Source organism: Muscardinus avellanarius (genome assembly GCF_963383645.1).
Source record: "Muscardinus avellanarius genome assembly, chromosome: 20".
Lineage (NCBI taxonomy): Eukaryota > Metazoa > Chordata > Mammalia > Rodentia > Gliridae > Muscardinus > Muscardinus avellanarius.
In genome coordinates this window covers 15,948,570-15,967,035 of record NC_137806.1, presented here as the reverse complement: position 1 = coordinate 15,967,035, position 18,466 = coordinate 15,948,570, and the positions used below count along the sequence as shown (strand labels likewise).

Below are 18,466 nucleotides of genomic sequence, written 5' to 3'. Positions count from 1 at the left end.
AGCTAAAATATAAAGACTGATTGAATGAAGGATACACATTAGGATGGTGACGCTGGAGGAAGAATCACAGCCAACTCAACAAAACAATGGACCCTATTTAGGTATGTTAACTCTGACTCCTCCTAAGTTTGTTATGACAGAGGGCTCTTTACTCATGGATCATCTGTCAATATTGTGGCAGTCGCTACAAGATTCCCCCAAATCAACCTTCCTTTGGTCTGAGTTCAGGAATCACCATGTGGAAAGCCAGTAACATTTACATTGACTCTGATACGGCTGAGAACTAAACTCGTGCTGCATTCAGAGAATTGCAATTCAGAGAATTGATGAGCTCTCCACGAGAGCTGCTATTCCCTTGACTACCCTGCACCTCCCGGGCCGCTGCCTCATGGCTGTGATACAGACAGTGTTGCTGAGGCTACACACATAGGAGACATGGGAATCCAGGACCATTGGCGATGGTAATGCATTATTTTGCAGCTAAGGAAAGGACATGGGAGTATAATAAACAATGATATAAACATCTGGAGAACAGGATGACATCATTCAGGATTTGGCAAAAGATGAAATATGTCTCATGAAGAATGGAGGGAAATGCATTTGACAGAAGTCACTGACATCATCGAGAGGACCTGAATCTGCCCATTGTGGAAGAGGGGAAGGGATAGGAAGGTTAAAAGAGGATGGGATGAAAGATGATAGTGCAAGGCTGCTGAATGGGGAAGGAGGGGACACCGTTCAGAACTGGAGTACAAGCAGTGTAAAGTCACTGGACGCTCTACAGAGTGGGGTCAATGCAATATGGACAGAGTCGGTGGGACTGGGTGAACTACAGCGAGTGAAAAGCAAGACCTGTTTAAAAAGGAATATTTACTTGTGCATAAATGTATATGTTAAGACAATACCTGCCGGAATATAGAGAGAGCTTTAAATGGGAGAGGGCTTTGAAGTGAAGATAATAAAACAGGCTCTGTCCCTGGGAGGGGTCTCCAGAGCTTGACTCAGTGCTCTGCTGGAATTTCCAGGAATTGTGAGTAAGCTCGGGTTAGGGTCTGTGCATATGTTTCTCTAACAAGATTCCCAGGCATTTGTGGAACCCAGCCTGATTTAGTTACCAATAAAAGAAACAGTTGTCCCCTACCATCAGCTACTTTCCCAGCAAAGACTACAGTCTTTTGTTTATTAAATATACTTTTTTGATGCCTTGTAGTCTCACATCAGAACAGTTTAGAGTGATAGAACATACATGCACATGGCATTGGTGAGCTTCCCTTGGCTCCTGCAGACTAGAATCGTTTAGAAAGAGAATAAATACATCAGTACTAATAAGGCAAAAAGAGATGCAGGGGTGGCAAAGGGAGCCCATGCTGGCATCTGGACAAGACATCTGGATGTCTTGTTCTAAAAATGTATAGCATTTGTTGAATTTATTATGTGTTCTTTTTTCTCAGAAAGTAAAGAAAACAATAAAAGGAGGTGCTACTGGGCCAACTCTGGCTGACATAGTAGTGGTTGTTACTGTAGAAGTAACCAAGTATTGCGAGCCAGTGATCTACTGGCTTTAGAGTTCGTGATGGCTAAGTGGATCTGCCATGGGTCTAAGGGTTTGTGCTCAAGGCTAAAAGTAAAATAGAAAACAATGGGCCAAGAAGAAAAAAAAGAAAAGAAAAGCAACAAAAAAGGTAAAACAATTCAAGAGAAGTGACAAATTCTAAAAAATTAAATTTTGACTACCAAGTCAGGAATAACTTGGGAAGGGCAATAAAATGGGAAACATCAGAAGAAATTGATCTGAGAAGTTATCTGATCATCTTCTGAGCACATATATAAACTTTGGGAAACACTGCAGTTAGAAAAAGTCTATTTTAAAGCTTTTTAAAATCAAGCTTTTTTTAAAAAATTCTATTTTTCCAAGGCTATGTATGATTAAGGTAAAAAAAGAAAAACAAACGAGAACCCCGTGGATTGGACGGATGCTCGCAGAAGACGGTGTAACATGATGACAAGGAGGTGGAAACATGCCTGGCTTGATTTTGATACTAACTGGAAGAAGAGATGTGGGATTTCCGCTGAGGAGATAGGTCGATTTCTTTCAATGAATTGTCCCAGGCTCAGTAAATGATATCTTGCGTACTGAAAGGGGCAATCATTACAGAATGAATTTCATCACCGCGGTGAAGTCCTGGGTGTTTGAAGTGTGTCAGCCTGCCAGCAGAACCTCTGCTCTCCATCAAAACGTCCTGCCTCTGCCCATAACAGAGTCAGGGAGCACTGCTAGCAGGGGCCAGGGCCCCGCGGCTCCTGGGCACGACATACTCAGGCTAAAGCTACACCTTTGCTGTCGGGTTCAAGAAGATGAAAACCTGCGCTGGCCGCTTGTTACCAAGGGAAAGTCCACATGGTTGTGGGTGCTGGAACTTAATGGTCATGTCTGGTTATAGCTGGGGTGGCCGGGTGGAAGCTGGAATACTAAGGTTGCAGAAACTAATGTATATGTTAAGACAATACCTACCGTAATGTAGAAAGCGCTTTAAAATGGGAGAGGGCTTTGAAGTGAAGATAATAAAACAGGCTCTGTCCCTTCTCTTTTGGAGAGAGATGGGAATAGTCAGGAGAAACAACAGCACGTAAAAAGAAAGAGTGGAGAGTCCACCTCGCTGCCTCCTCTGGGCCTCTGCTGGCTTCTCAGCCTCCCCCCGTGTCGTGGGTCATCTGCTCTCCTCACGGGACGCATCCCTCCATGAACACTAACCCTCTACACATGGCTCCCTCTGAGTGTGCTCAAGTACCCGCAGCCCAGGGTATAAATCAGAACAACGAGACCAGGAGGGCGGCCAAAGGTCTGTAGGGAAAATGTTTCACCTTCCAAAATGTGGAAAATATTTACTCTGGAATATCACAAATGAGTAAGATTGAAAGCAGTTTGGAAAAAGTCTAAATCAGACTAAAATTAATTTTCCAGAATGTGCAAAGAAAAAGGCCATTATAATAAATGGCCAGTTTTATGAAGTCATGCTAAAGCAGCCTCAGTTTCTCTTTGAAAGAGTGTCACAGGAGCAGGAGACCTGAGAGACCCCTGGACACTCCCTCAAGGTCCCTGTGAAGGTGGCAGAGGCTGTGGAAGGGCGCCCACGGCATGGGAGGTGCTGTGGCCCCGGCACCTGTCAGAGCCAGGGCACCTGGAGCACACCTGGACTTCCAGTTCTCACCTGTCAAATGAGGAGGATATTTCCTATATTATAGTGTTGCTATGGGAATTACCTACCAAATAATGCATGCTTGACCAACATTAGCGTTTAGTAGTACCTAGTAGTTTAAATAGAGCTATCACTAAAGCATTCCATAGTAATCTATTTTAGTGGAAAAGAATCTTTTATATATCAATTATACTGGAATTATTAAAGCAGATAACATAGTTCTAACCTACTTGACCCTGATCAGGTTAGTGGGAGTGTTGAATCCAGTTCTGGGAGGGGCACATTTATGGAGACATTGACATACAAGAAAAACACAGAGGAAAAGGGCCCACGAAAGCCTGGCACATGAGGATCAGTGGGCAAGCTGGGTGCAGTGGCACATGCCTTTAATCCCAGTACTTGAGAGGCAGACGCAGGAGGACCATAGGTTTGCAGCCAGCCTCAGCAACTTGGTGAGGCCTGCCACAACTTAGTGAGACTGTTTCAAAATAAAAAATAAAATAGGGCTGGGGATATACCTCAGAGATAAGATGTCCCTGGGTTTCATCCCCAGTACCATCAAAAAATAAAAATGAAAAAATCAGAAATGCAAGATAAGAATCGGAGAAGAGTCCATGACAAACTCTATTCTGGTTTGCTCCGGACAACTTGGTCTACACTCCTTCTCTGCCCTTCACGTCTCCTCACGCTGCCATCTGGCTCCTGCCAACCCACAAACACCTCTCTGCTCAGTCACACTGATCTCCGAGGACCCATCTCAGTCCTGACCTCTCGACCTTGTGAGCACATCTCGCCACGTTGATTTCTGTCCCCTCACGCTGTCCTCACTTTCCTTAGCTTCCATGACCCGATAACCTCTCACCACCCCTTCCTCCACTGTCCAACACACAGGCTCCTGTTGACCTGCTGATTTCTCCCAAACTCATCACTTCTGTTTGTATAACTGATCACCTATTAGAAATCACCTCTTCCACATGTAAACTCAGACTCCAAATAAAAATTGAAAAGTAAAATCAAATTTTAAAATACAGACAGAATCCTAAAAGGGTTCTTCCCATAACTACATGGGCAAGGCAGTTTTACTCCTTTAAGCAAATGACCCTTCCTTCTTCCACAATTTTCCCTTTCTTTTCCTTCTTTCTTTCTTTCTTTCTTTCTTTCTTTCTTTCTTTCTTTCTTTCTTTCTTTCTTTCTTTCCATTCCTTCCTTCCTTCCTTCCTTCCTTCCTTCCTTCCTTCCTTCAGTGCTGGGGATGAGACCCAGAGGTATTCTACCTCCAAGTTACACCCCAGCCCGATTTTTTAGTCCTTATTTTGAAACAGGTTCTCACTAAGTTGCAGAGGCCCTCACTAAGTAGCTGAGGCTGGCCAAGAACCCAGATCCTCCTGTCAGAGATTCCCAAGTACTAGGATTACAAGTGTGCAGCACCACGCCTGGCTCCACTGGCTGTTTTATTTACAAATCTGATGAATTTTTCCATCAGATGGATTCACTTCCCAATGAGATCTTTACCAGCCCACACCTCTCAGCAATGTCAGGGATAGTATCTGACCAGCACCTAGTAAAGTATTTTTTACAGCTTCAGTTTTATTATAGTTATAGTTTGATTGATTTAAAAACAATTAAATGTTAGCTCTAGTAATCATCACTTAGTTGGGATTTGGCTAAGTCACTGGAAAGAAACCTTTAGCTACAAGTCATTAAAATAATGGATGCTAGAGTTTTTGTGCTTGTGACTTTTCTCCCTTCAGTGGCCATTTGTACTTTCGGGTTTTCCATCCCAGAGCAGCCACTGTAGCTATGGCTCTGCTCTTGCCTCTTGGCTCACAGAGATGGAAAAAAATCTCCTCCCTCTGGCGACAGTGTCATTCTTTGGAAAGCTTTTCTGAACTTCTGGTTCTCATTTTAGATTTTTGCTGCTTTTACCATCAGGGTTGCCCAAGAGCGGCAGGCCTGTGACAGGAGAGGCTCATCGTCGACCAGGGCTTCTAATTAGCTACTTCATAATTGTTGGAACAAGTATTTTTTCCCTTAGTTTTCCAAAAGCTCTCCAAATTACTTGATGAGCGTCTTTGTGATTATTCTATCGTCAAATGAGTGCAAAGAACTGGCGCTCTCCCTGTAGCTCCCCACGCTGCTTGATCCAATCATGATTTTGGTCCCCGAATTGGCTCCTCCAGCAGTGCTCTGCGAGGTCAATTGTTGGATTTGGGCTTGTGCTCACAAGTGTAGGACGGCACTGAATGTGTAGGGATTTACAAAAAGGCAGGGCGCAACTTAGCAACTTAGTGTTTTCCTCCTCTTCTTCTACTTCTTCTTCTTCTTCTTCTTCTTCTTCTTCTTCTTCTTCTTCTTCTTCTTCTTCTTCTTCTTCTCCTCCTCCTCCTCCTCCTCCTCCTCCTCCTCCTCCTTCTTCTTCCTTCTCCTTCTCCTTCTCCTTCTCCTTCTCCTTCTCCTTCTTCTTCTTCTTCTTCTTCTTCTTTTTTTGGTGGTACTGGGGTTCCTGGAAGCCCTTCTACCTCCAGGCTACACTCCCAGACCTATTTTTACATTTTCATTTGGAAACAGGGTCTCCTAAGCCAGCGCGCGCGGCTGGCTTCGAACCTGCGCTATCCTCCTGTCTCTGCCTCCCAAGCGCGGGGATTACAAGCGTGCGCCACAACGCCCGGCACAACTTAGTGTTTTCTCAATTAATAACTATCATAAGATGTTGCTAAAATGTGGTTCTGGCTGTGATGTTCAACTTAAACTGTACTTCTCGAACTCTGTATGTCCCAGGTTATAAGCGCCTGTTATAAAGTTAGAAGGAGACATTCGCATCTTAAGAAGCTCACGGCCTAGTAGGGAACCAGACACAAGAGGTAAAATCGACACTGGCTGCCGTGTCTGTGGTATGAACTAAAGAGCTGAAAGCAAGTCTTTGAGTTTTTGTTTTTCTTTCCAAAATGTGAACAAGATCTCACAAGTGAAGAAAAGGATGGTTACTTTAGGTAAATAGAGTAAGGCGCACACACTGTTATTGAGCTCACAAAGACCAACTGATTCTAGATCAGGGAAGGCAGACTTTTAAAACACCGCCAAGTTCATGTCTATAAGTTCGTTCCGTGTTCTGTCATCTTTTCTTAGAATACTAATAAATATAACTTTCTAAAGGGTAAACACTTTGCCTACTACTTATATAATATTGCATTTTTCTAAATGCAGTTTTTTTTTTTTTTTACCCAAAAAGCTATCCCTGAAAAACAAGAGAATCTCATTATATCCAGGATCTCACAGATTTTCAAAGTAGGGATGCTTGTGGGCTCCCACTCTCCCTACCCACCCTCATCTCTCTGTCTCTGTTTTTATAATACTGGAGATTGAACCCAGGGGCATTCTACCTCTGTGCTATACCCCCAGCCACCCTCTTAATTTTTGTTTTGTTTTGTTTTGAAACCCAGCTTCACTAGGTTGCTGAAGAGTCTCACTATTTTGCTGAGGCTATTCTTGAATCCACAATCCTTCTGTCTCACAATCTTTTGTTCTCTTCTCCCAAATACTAGAATTATAAGCAGTGTACCACCACACCCGGCCTCTTTTACATTATGGTAGTCAAAAGTGCTATTTGGAAATAATTTGTTAACTTCAAGAAACCTCAAACATGCTAGATTTTTAATAAAATTGGTAAGAATGGCTAAAAAAAGATAGTTCATAAAGATAAACTATTTTTTTTTTTTAGGGACTATGACCTATGAGTTACAAGAACCAGATATTGAAAGTCATTGCAAGCAAGATTTTTTTTAAATTACTGACACCTTAAAAATAACTACACTAAGTCCTTTTGACATAGATAGATGCAAACAGCAAAAAAAAAATGTCCTAATGTTATCAGAGTTATAGTGAAAACATCATATGCGGACACAAATAGTATTGTATATAAGCAGTTGGATAGGGATAAATATAATGCATTAGATGACTCAGAGGTGATCTTATTCATGATAAGAAAAATGTCAAATGTATGTAAATAGTTTAAATAAACTTGTTTTAAGTGTGAAAGTAGAAACCAATATATCTAAATTAATGTTTATAAAAGATGTAATTTTATATATAAATGGATAATTATAATATTAAAAATAGGCAGATACCCAACTTTCTAACTATAGCTCTAAAAGTTACATATGCACTCCAGCAAAGCAGCTTTGTTAAATAAACTTCTTATTATAAAAAAATAACAGATTACCTCATATTCTTGGTCATCCAAAACTCAAGAAAATTGTATTACATAGTATTGTAAAGAGAGTTGAATTAATAGGGGGCCATTTGCATAGCAAATAAAAAATTCCAGTTTACAAAAAGGAAAATAAACTGAAAGAAATATACATTTTAAAATAAAAATAAAACTCAAAATTATGATACTTAGTACCAGGCTAATTAGGTATTAAATAAATTTTTTAAAAATCAAACTTTCTCTGATGTCTCAAAGACCAAGCTTAAAAACAACCAACAAAATATAGAGATTTTCCTTTTACTTCTGTGTAGTTTAAATAATATAAAGCCAACCAGTGCATTCATTACACTGATACCTAAAAACACAGAGTCCTTTGTATAATTTAGTAGATTAATAATTAAGATTATATAGTGAAATAATCTATTCAAATATTACGGGTGGTCTATTGTTATAGTCAGTAAGGCAGTGACAGGGATTTGATCCTAAATGTCTGATGGTCACCGGCCATGGTGGCGCACGCTTGTAATCCCCGCGCTTGGGAGGCGGAGACAGGAGGATCGCGGAGGTTCAAAGCCAGCCGTGCTGGCTTAAGAGACCCTGTTTCCAAATAAAAATAAAAGAGTATAAAATAGGTCTGGGAGTGTAGCCCAGAGGTAGAAGGGCTTCCAGGAACCCCAGTACCACCAAAAAAAAAAAAAAAAAATGTATGATGGTTTCTGCTTGGCTCATCTGACTTGATCTGAAAAGGCAGTGATTTCTTGAGCCTCAGAATACATACCTCTAAATAATCTGTGGAGCAGTTTACGTAACTTTCCAAATCAAATCCTAAAAACGTGAAGTTCACAGTGTTGCCCCTTGTGACGTGGATGGTCCAGTTGCAGCGCTGATTTTCAGAATAAGGGTTTGGATAATTTATACTCTCCAAGATGCCGTAGGTCTGATTAACGATGACCACGTCCTCACATGCTGGAAAAAAATAACCAAGATTGTTAAGATCACCACTATATCTTTATATATCAAAATCGAGCCAAGATGTATGTGAAATTCTCCTTCAAGAAAACATCTAGAATACAAATCCTATATATGTATACACGTCTATTTGGTGCAGCATTTTTATGGTAAGTCTCCACCCTAAGAAGAAATGCCAACGAGTACTTCAGTGAACTCAAACTTCAGGTGTCATGAAAATTGAACGGCCATGTTAAAATAGTCATCAACTCCCACTGGGGGACAGCAAAGTTGGTAGACAACGGATTACCGTGGTTCTACCAAGAAACAGTCTAAACAAATTTGTTTAGAGAAGTGTATTAAACAGTCTATACTTTGTGTGTGTGTGTGTGTGTGTGTGTGTGTGTGTGTATGTGTGTGTGTGTGTGTAGTACTGGGGGTGGAACCCAGAGGCTTTCTACCTCCGGGCTATACTCCCAGCCCTATTTTATATTTTATTTGGAAACAGGGTCTCACTAAGTTGCTGAGAGCCTCACTAAGCAGCTGAGGCTGGCTTCGAACCTGCGCGATCCTCCAGTCTCAGCCTCCCAAGCGCGGGGATTACAAGTGTGCACCACCACACCCAGCTTATACTTCTATTTTCTTAATTTTAACACTTGGAAGAGACAGAAATTCCAATTTTTAAATTCAGAGGTTTGGTCGGGTGTGGTGGCGCACGCTTGTAATACCAGCCTTTGGGAGGCTGAGATAGGAAGATTGTGGTCCAAGGACAGCCTCAGATACTACTTAGTGAGGCCCTTTGCAACTCAGCGAGACACTATTTCAAAATAAAGAATAAAAAATAAGACTGGGGGTGTAGCTCGGAGGTAGAATGCCCCTGGGTTCCATCCCCAGTACTGGGAAGAAAAAAAAAGAAAGAAAAAAAAGAGCTACTAGCTCTTGAATGAGCTAGTGAATTGAGGGAGTATAAGAATTAGAGGCAAACTGAAAATCTCAAATCTTGAAAAAGACCAAACCTTTAATCTAATGATGGCAATTTCTTGAGCTGAATATTCAACAGAACAACACCAAGTACCCCTGGGCATGTCTAATCTGGAGAGTAAAGACCAAATTCAGCCAGCCTTAATGACCTAAACAGGGGATATACGTGCCTCTCAAGTATCTTTCATATTGTCTTTGTGATGCACAATTTTAAAAATGTGAAAATAAACATATTTAAAGAGATGTCTCTTAGCTGTGGTGGCATATGCTTGTAATCCCAGCATTTTGGGGAGGCTGAGACAGGAGGATTGCACAGGTTCGAAGCCAGCCGCAGCTACTTAGTGAGCCCTTCTCAACTCAATGAGACCCTGTTTCAAAATAAAGAATAAAAAATAGGGCTGGGGGTATAGCTGAGAGGTAGAATGCCCCTGGTTTCATCCCCTGTACCGCAAAAATAAATAAATAAATTAATTAATTAAATTAAAATTTAAAAATAAAGAGATGTCTCCTTAGCCCAGCATGGTGGTGTATAATCCCAGTACTTGGGAGGCTGAGACAGAAAAAGGAAGATATCAGGTTCAAAGCCAGCTTCAGCAACTTAAACTCTCAGCAACCTAGCGAACCCTATTTCAAAATAAAAAAATAAAAAAGTGTTAGGGGTGTAGCTCAGAAGTAGAATGCCCCTGTGTTCAACACCCAGTAAACACACACACACACACACACACACACACACACACACACACACACACAAAGATGTCTCTTAAAAATGTGGCTCATAGGTTGGGGTGGGGAGCACACTTGTAATCTCAGTATTTGGGAGGCTGAGACAGGAGTATCACAGATTCACAGAGCCTCAGCTAGTTAGTGAGGCCTTCTAAAACTTAGTGACACCTTGTCTCAAAATAAAGAATAAAAAGTAGGGTTGGGGATCTAGCTTGGAGGTAGAAAGCCCCTGGGTTCCATCCCAGGTACCACAAGAAAAAACAATGTGGATCATGGAAGCATCTTTGCTATAACACTGTTTTCTGAAAAGTAGCTAAAACTCACCATTCAAATAACGAAATAATGCCTAATTAGAAAATTGTAGTTGGACTTGGGGGCATACTCCTGTACCAGCCTCAGCAACTTAGTGAGACTTTGTTTCAAAATAAAAATATACAAAATAAGGCTGGGGATGAAGCCTGAAGGTAGAATGTCCCTAAATTCAATCCCTAGATCCAAAACAAAACAAAACAACACAACAAAATCCAAGAAGACTGTAGTGTGTGAACAGAATGGGGAATTCCTAGCCCCTGGGCTGTACCTTGATCTTAGGCTGCACCATGACTGTCTTGAGATAGTAAATATATAGCTAAGTCTCTATAGTTTGCCAGGTGCTTTAGTTAGTTATACACGATTACACTTTATACATTAGCATTTCTTTCTCAGATGAAGTTAAAATTTTCACATAAGAAAGTAAGGGTTCTATTCCCAGTACCACAAACAAAACAAAGTAAGATTAATTTCAATGTCCCAAACCAGTGGATTCTACTTGTCTGAGTTCCATGGCGAGCCTGAAGGCCCAGTCTCGGCACTGAGCTGCCCTCCCCATACTTACTCTGGTGGTAATTGACCTTGAAGCCGCGTCCTTGCTGACCTTCATCAGTCCTCAGTTTCAACAACATGCTGTCTCCATTAGAACGGATGAGAGGTGGCATCTCATCCCCACAGAGCTGAGTGAGCAGATGGGATCTGGTGCTCGGACCATCATATACCTTGAAAAGAACATTCTAAGATCAGCTGGTGGTGGCTCTAAATGTTATCTCAAGGACTACATCTGTAGACGACATGCATATATAACAAAGAGTAAATTTGAAATCAAATATCTTTAAAAATTATACTGCAGCATCTATAAACTTGGGCCATGAACTCAGACAACGTGGCTGTGGATATCTGTAGTAAGAAGTGTGTGAACCCAAGCTGAAGTCTGAACATTGAAAATGAAAGTCCAAGACAGTTTGAGATCATAGGTAATATAGTGTGTCCTTGATTTTAATTCCATAATTTAGCACTTGTGAAACTCTAGTAAATTTTTATTTACATATTTTCATGTCCAACAGAGTATTCCTGGCAGTATAAAAGTTCAAGTTGACTGACTCTAATTTCTCTCACCAAAATAGTTCTCTAAAATGTTACTTTTCAATGCATAGAAAAAAATATGTAGATTATGTGGTCATGATAAGTTCTGTAATCCTTTTAAGAATGTATTAAGTATATCTTTTTTTTATTATTCTTTATTTTGAAACCGGGTCTCACTGAGTTGCAGAGGGCCTCACTAAATAGCTGAGGCTGTCTGCGAACTGCGATCCTCCAGGTCTCAGCCTCCCAAATGCTGGGATTACAAGCGTGAGCCACCATGCCCAGCAGAATGTATTAAGTATATCTTAACAGTTCATATTTACCCTATTTTAAATACTAAGTGCATCGAGCCATTCAACATATACTGTACTTAGAAGATTTTAATTTTCACCAAATTTCTTTTGAGTGTTTATTTTGCTTATCTTTCTTATGTGAATGGTCTGTTTCCTAGTTCAGGAAAGCTCTTTCCTGAATCTCAAAAACAAAAATAAGTACATTATGTGTGTTGGGTAAGATGGGGCAGAAACTAAAACAACTGGAACCTTATACATACAGCCAGATAATCCAAGGAGCAGTTTGGGTGGTGCTCCAAGTGGAAGTCTTCAAATTGCAGTTGAAATGGGCTTCCCTGGCTGGACTTCAGCCACCAGTAGCACTCAGAGCTGTGGTAGTAGGGCATCGGGTAGTTGGGGGATGTGAACACACCCGTGGGTGTGGTTAGATTTCCTCCACAACCTACAGGAGGTAAATGAAACAAGAAATCCAACAAATCCAACAATGCATACTCGTTCCCATGTGTATCAAACTGGCGCCGCTGTACTGGCGCCGCTGTACTGGCGCCGCTGTATTCTTCTTTAAATCAAGAAGCAACGCAAAACTGCACCATCCCAGAAAAGTAGCTAAGCCTGGCACGGGGCTGTGTGCCTACGATCCCAGTACTGGGAGGCTGGACAGGAGGATCAGAGTCCAGGCCAGCCTCAGCAACTTAGCAAGATCTCAGTAAGCTAGTAAAACCCTGTTTAAAAATACATATAAAATATATAAAACTTATAAAATATGTTGCAAAAAACATATAAAATAGAGCTGAGAGTGTAGCTCAGAGGCAGAACTTTCCTGAGTTCAATCCCCAGTAAAACACATGTGCGCGCGCGCACACACACACACACACACACACACACACACACACAGTAACTAGCTTGAGAACAAGAATTTTTTCCCTTTGTAATTCAAAATATATACTGCTGTTAATTTTAAAAATTCCAATGTTGAATTTACTACAAAGAGTAATGACAAAGCACAGCTAGAAAGAAATGAGTAAGTAATAATGAACAGAGCGGGACGGTCCAAGAACCAAGAAACCGATCATACTGGGGTCTCCAGTAAAAGACAGTTCTTCGCTATTTACCTGTTAATGACCCGTCCCAGTAAGCTGAGAATCCAGACGCTGAGATGAAGGAGTCACTCTTAAATTTTAACCAGAGTTTGTTACTGTGAGAAATGATTCTTGGAGGCAGATTAGAGCCACAATATATTCCCAGGGGTGGTGAATTTTCATAACCTCCATCTCTGTGGCAGAATGCAGAAATAAAAATTTATTACGCTATTGATAATATTACTGGATAAACATTTAACATTTAATTATAGGATTGCAAACAATGATCAGTCAATTTCTCTCAAAACTAACTCAAGCCGGGCATGGTGGCACACGCTTGTAATCCCTGCGCTCGGGAGGCAGAGACAAGAGGATCACGTAGGTTCAAAGCCAGCCGTGCACTGGCTTAGGAGACCCTGTTTCCAAATAAAAATGTAAAAATGGGTCTGGAAGTGTAGCCCAGAGGTAGAAGGGCTTCCAGGAACCCCAGTACCACACACACACACACACAAAAAAAAAAAAAAAAAAAACTAACTCAAAACACACATTTTTTTTTTTTTTCGGTACTGGGGGTGGAACCCAGGGCATTTCCAGCCCTATTTTTTAATATTTATTTATTTATTTATTTATTTATTTATTTATTTATTTGGTACTGGGATTCCTGGAAACCCTTCTGCCTCCGGGCTACACTTCCAGGCCTATTTTATACTTTTTTTTTTTTTTTGGATACAGGGTCTCTTAAGCCAGCACAGCTGGCTTCGAACCTGCGCGATCCTCCTGTCTCAGGCTCCCAAGCGCGGGGATTACAAGCATGTGCTGCCACGCCCGGCTTTTATTCTTTATTTTAAAACAGGATCTCACTGAGTTGCATAGAACCTCACTAAGTAGATGAGGCTGTCCTCGAACCACAATCCTCCTTAATTAGCCTCCCAAATGCTGGGATTACAAGTGTGCACCACCACGCCTGACAAAAGACACAATTTTAAGTTTTTAACTTTTGCTCTATTAAATAGTATTTAAATGATTTAATAAAAATAGCTATCATTTATGGCAAACTGAAAGAACATATTTAATCTTCACCTTCTCAAAGCCTCTGGCAAATATGTCAGAAAATAGAGAATAAAGAAATGATTATTAACAAGTACAAATATTGCTTAATTTTAAAAGAAATCTTAAATGTTTTCTTTCAAATTTGGAAATTTTCAAAACTTACTATATCATATTCAATGTACTTGAAAGAATTCTGGAAATATTCTTTCCCTCCGTAAGAATTTTTGGGGTCTTAAATCTAGTTTAAATCGAGTCTTAAATCTGTAGTTTTCAAACCCCCCAAAAATTCACTCAACATTAAATTCTAGTGGTTACTTGTTATAAATTAAGAAAAGTATGTCATTTTAGCATGATATAATTACAACATTATTATTTAGTACTTTGTCATATATCATATAATAAAATTTTATAAGTGATGCATGACTTCATATTTCAAATGCCAAATAAGACACTAACTTAGCTATGGGTGGTGGCACATACCTGTAATCCAAGTACTTGGGAAGCTGAGAAGGGAGGGTTAAGGTTCAAGGCCAGCCTCAGCAATTTAGTGAGGCCTTCAGAAAGTTAGTTCTAAAATAAAAAACAAAATGGTCTGGATGTGTAGCTCAGAGGAAGAACACCCCTGGGTTCAATCCCCAGTACCACAAAAAGTAAAAATAAAAATAAATCGAATGCAGATGCATGCCAAAATGGTTAATCTAGCTGGGTGTGGCGGGGTGCACTTGTAATCCTTGTGCTTGGGAGGTGGAGACAGGAGGATCGCGCATGGTCGAAGCCAGCCACGCTGGCTTAAGAGACCCTGTTTCCAAATAAAAATATATTTAAAAAATAGATCTTGGAATGTAGCCAGAGGTAGAAGGGTTTCCAGGAACCCCAGTACCACCACCGAAATGGTTAATCTAATGTAACAATGTAAGGATGTTGGGATACCTCAACGTATATGTTGATAACTTTTGCTTAAGTAACTTAAATTCTTTCAAAGTGCCAAGAAATTTAAAAAAAACAATGCCTGACAACAAAATTCACAAGCTTAGGCTCTTGTTATTTTAAATCCAAAGAAACTTCATGAAACCCTAAAGATAAGGTCACAATCATGCCATTATTTTGTGACATGATTAGATTAAATGGACAGTAAATAGCCTAATATTTGGATTAATTTTATATAGACAGTAGATAGTCAACAATAGCAAGTATTTGAGAGTAGTAGCACATCTGTTTTCTTTGCACAAGTAAAATCTGGAGTTTATTTTAAAATATTCTCAATAAAAGTATATTTCAAAATAACCACTGGATGCAATGCAGTTTTTTTCTATTTCTTCTATGTCTGACTTTCAATGCAAATTTTATCTCTTACATGAAAATACATAGCAGAGAGCTTTACAAAGAATTTCGATATTTTTTCCTTAATGTTTTCAGGAACATTCTAGTGAGACTAAATAATTTAAAAGATTATAATGAAACTGGGCATGGTGGCGCACACTTGTAATCCCAGCATTTGGGAGGCTGAGACAGGAGGATCACAGTTTGGACAGCCTCAGCTGCTTAGTGAGCCCCTCTGCAACTTAAAGAGATCCTGTTTCAAAATAAAGAATAAAAATTGGGTTGGGGGTATAGCTCGGAGGTAGAATGCCCCTGGGTTCCATCCCTAGTACTAAAAAAAAAAAAAAAATTATAATGAAATAAATGAAGTTGCCAACCTGATTTCCACATAATCTGCAGTGCATCCTCCATACCCCTCCTCCAGGGAGAAGTTTGTGAAATGCAGGGCAATTTGCTGGCTGGTTCCTACTGTGATCCTGTAGATGCATTCCCAGTTATTGGGGTAATTGCTGGGAAAGTCTGGAGAGGTGATGATCCCAGTGTTACTTGTGTGGTCTTGTAAACATGCTGCAAAAAAGAGACAGACCAATGAGGGAAAACAGAGAATACTATGCTACTTAGTTAAGACATTCAGGAAAACAGACTTCCTTGCTCTGTGCCCACGTCCTTGGTTTTCAGGAGGCCTTTCTGGAATGTCCAAAGAATGAGTTCACTTGGAAACGAAGGTTTTGAAATTTCAAAGGCAAAACAATTATTAACAGAAAATCTTAGTTATGATGTGCTGAAAATAGTTACCTATATTTTGAGATGACAACTTTTGTTTGAGAAGTGTTAGTAATTTCTCTAATCCATGTAAATTACCACATACAAAATTTTAGCAGGTACTTTAAATGTACCAGTATTGGGAATGGCTTAAGCAGATTTGAGAAAGCTCTGATTATTAATAGATATATTTCAAAAATAATTGTGTCAAAATGGCAGGCCTGGAGAGAGAAAGACTTGGTTTCAGTCAGGAAGCAAACAGCTATTGAAGCTTAGATTGACTTAGCTAAAAGTAATTAGCAAGTCATAGGAGAGGGGAGCTGGGACTTCCTCTGTCTAAAGACAGATCAACATAATAATTAGATAATCCAGCTAGGATGGGAGGAGGGGGGTAGATGTGACCTTTGATCATGACCTTCCTGAAAAGAGACCTAGGCGGAATTAACACCTGGGCTCCACCTTGGCAGGCAAATAAGGGGAGGAACCTTACAGGGTTTTTACTAAGTCAGAATTACGTGAACAAGATGGAGGTCATGTATATAAAAAAGCCGGGTCCACATGTTGTATCTTTGGTGAATTTACTTGAATTGCCCCCTCCACCCCCGTGTCATTTCTGAATGGCATGGGGCTTTAACTATCTTCTGTATTTCTATCTTTTTAATAAACTTCTTTAAATTTTCAGCAAGAGTCCAGGCTAATGTGTCTTTACCCTTAGCTCAGGACAAGAACCCGCTGTTTTTTTGTTTCTTTGGGGAGTTTTCAGGAAATTATTCCCAGGGGTCTAACAAAGATCCCCGGGGACAGTTTCCCCAAACTGTAACAATAAATAGTTCAGTTCTCTTGTTTTCATAACAGTCCTTTAAAATGGTTTTTACCAGAGTCTGCCAGTCGGCATGCATGTCTATAGGTATACAATTTGTGACAATGCAAATAAAATCCTTGACTTCTTGTACATTCCTAATAAATGATGGTAACCATCATCACCTTTCAAAATAGAATAGATGTAAAAAAGTATGAATTATGATAAACAAGCATAATTACTCATAACTCATATAAGATGTTTAGCAGAGTACACAGACAATGCTATGTTCTAAATAAATATCAACTGTTCTAGTTCAATAGTTTTTTCAATTTTATTTACTTATTCAGTCCTTTAGATTCTATATCTAATAATCGACCTATTCAATCTCCTACTCCCTCCAAATCTAAGATGTTTGACAAAGATTTCATTTGAAGGATTTTTTTTTTTTTTTGGTAGTATGGGATGGAACCCAGGGGTTTTTCTACTTCCTGGATATACTCCCAGACCTATTTTTTTATACATTTTGGAAACAGGGTCTCACTAAGTTGCTGAGAGCCTCACTAAGTAGCTGAGGCTGGCTTCGAACCTGTGCAATCCTCCTGCCTCAGCCTCCCAAGTGCTGGGATTACAACCGTGCACCACTATGCCCAGCTCTTGAAGGCATATTTTAAATATATCTTCAGTTGCATCCAATAATAATCTAAGTCTAGGGTCCAGGAGTAGACAAAGCTCTTTGACTGCAAAGGCTTATGGAAGAGTAAGCTATTATTGAAAGTAAAATAAAATGAAAATGTTGAGGTATTCTATTTCCTACTCATTGTTGTATAATCATACTCAGAAAAAATCTAATCATTGTATTGGGAATACAAAAATCTATATATAAATATTTTAGGTTTAGTATATATGTGTAGTCCTCAGAGTAATGAACATTCACCAAATATTTGGTTTTACTATATTTAAACAATCAAGACTTTATTTAAGGGATCCACAGGGAATTCAACTCCAAAAGTGATATTACTCAAAAAGTATGGAAATGTGCACTTTTTTTCTATAGTTTGCCAAAATTTTTCCATAAAGGGAAAGGAAGAAAAGAAGGATGGGAGGAAGGAAGGAAGGAAGGAAGGAAGGAAGGAAGGAAGGAAGGAAGGAAAGAAGGAAGGAAGGAAGGAGTATGGGGCAGAGAGGAAGAGAGAGAAAGATGAAGAGAAAAGGAAGGAGTGTAGTCTACTAAATATTTCAGACTCTGTGGAATATTCGTAAGATAAAAATTTATGGTCCAAATGGACATTGAATGAAAGCTACGACCCAGTGTCCCTGAGCTGACAGCACTGGAGACCCACGGACACACAGGACAGTATCTAGCTTTAGCCAGTAAAACAAATATTTAGAGCAAACTATGTGTCCAGCTCACTTATGCTCACAGAGATAATTCTCCTTGCTTACCTATTCTACTTCCAGAGGAGAAATGCAATGATAGTGTTTATCTCTGATGCAACTCACAGTTAGTCTGCAGGAGAATATTATGTATAATCCAGGCCCCAAGAAGGGGAGCCTGATTTAATGCCACCTAATCTTCAAATTGTACTGTAGCTTTATGCAATGCCACAATTATTAGAGAGAACAACAATAGTTCTCTGGACTATTTCTTAAAAGGTTAAGCATTTCTCTTAGCTAACACTGAAGTCTGTACAGTGCTTTACTTTACTTCC

At 39.9% G+C, this 18,466-nt stretch overlaps 1 protein-coding gene across 1 annotated transcript in view; it reads right to left on the bottom strand.

Annotated features, from left to right (window-relative positions):
* Positions 1-18,466, bottom strand: part of CUBN (cubilin) — a gene marked incomplete at both ends in the record, with an annotated part of 282,744 nt that overhangs the window by 189,917 nt on the left and 74,361 nt on the right. Inside the window, 5 exons of the mRNA XM_080716933.1 lie at positions 8,183-8,370; positions 10,931-11,087; positions 12,005-12,186; positions 12,857-13,017; positions 15,571-15,760. Of these exons, the coding sequence (XP_080573059.1) occupies positions 8,183-8,370; positions 10,931-11,087; positions 12,005-12,186; positions 12,857-13,017; positions 15,571-15,760 (878 nt within the window). The remainder of the gene's footprint in view (positions 1-8,182; positions 8,371-10,930; positions 11,088-12,004; positions 12,187-12,856; positions 13,018-15,570; positions 15,761-18,466) is intronic.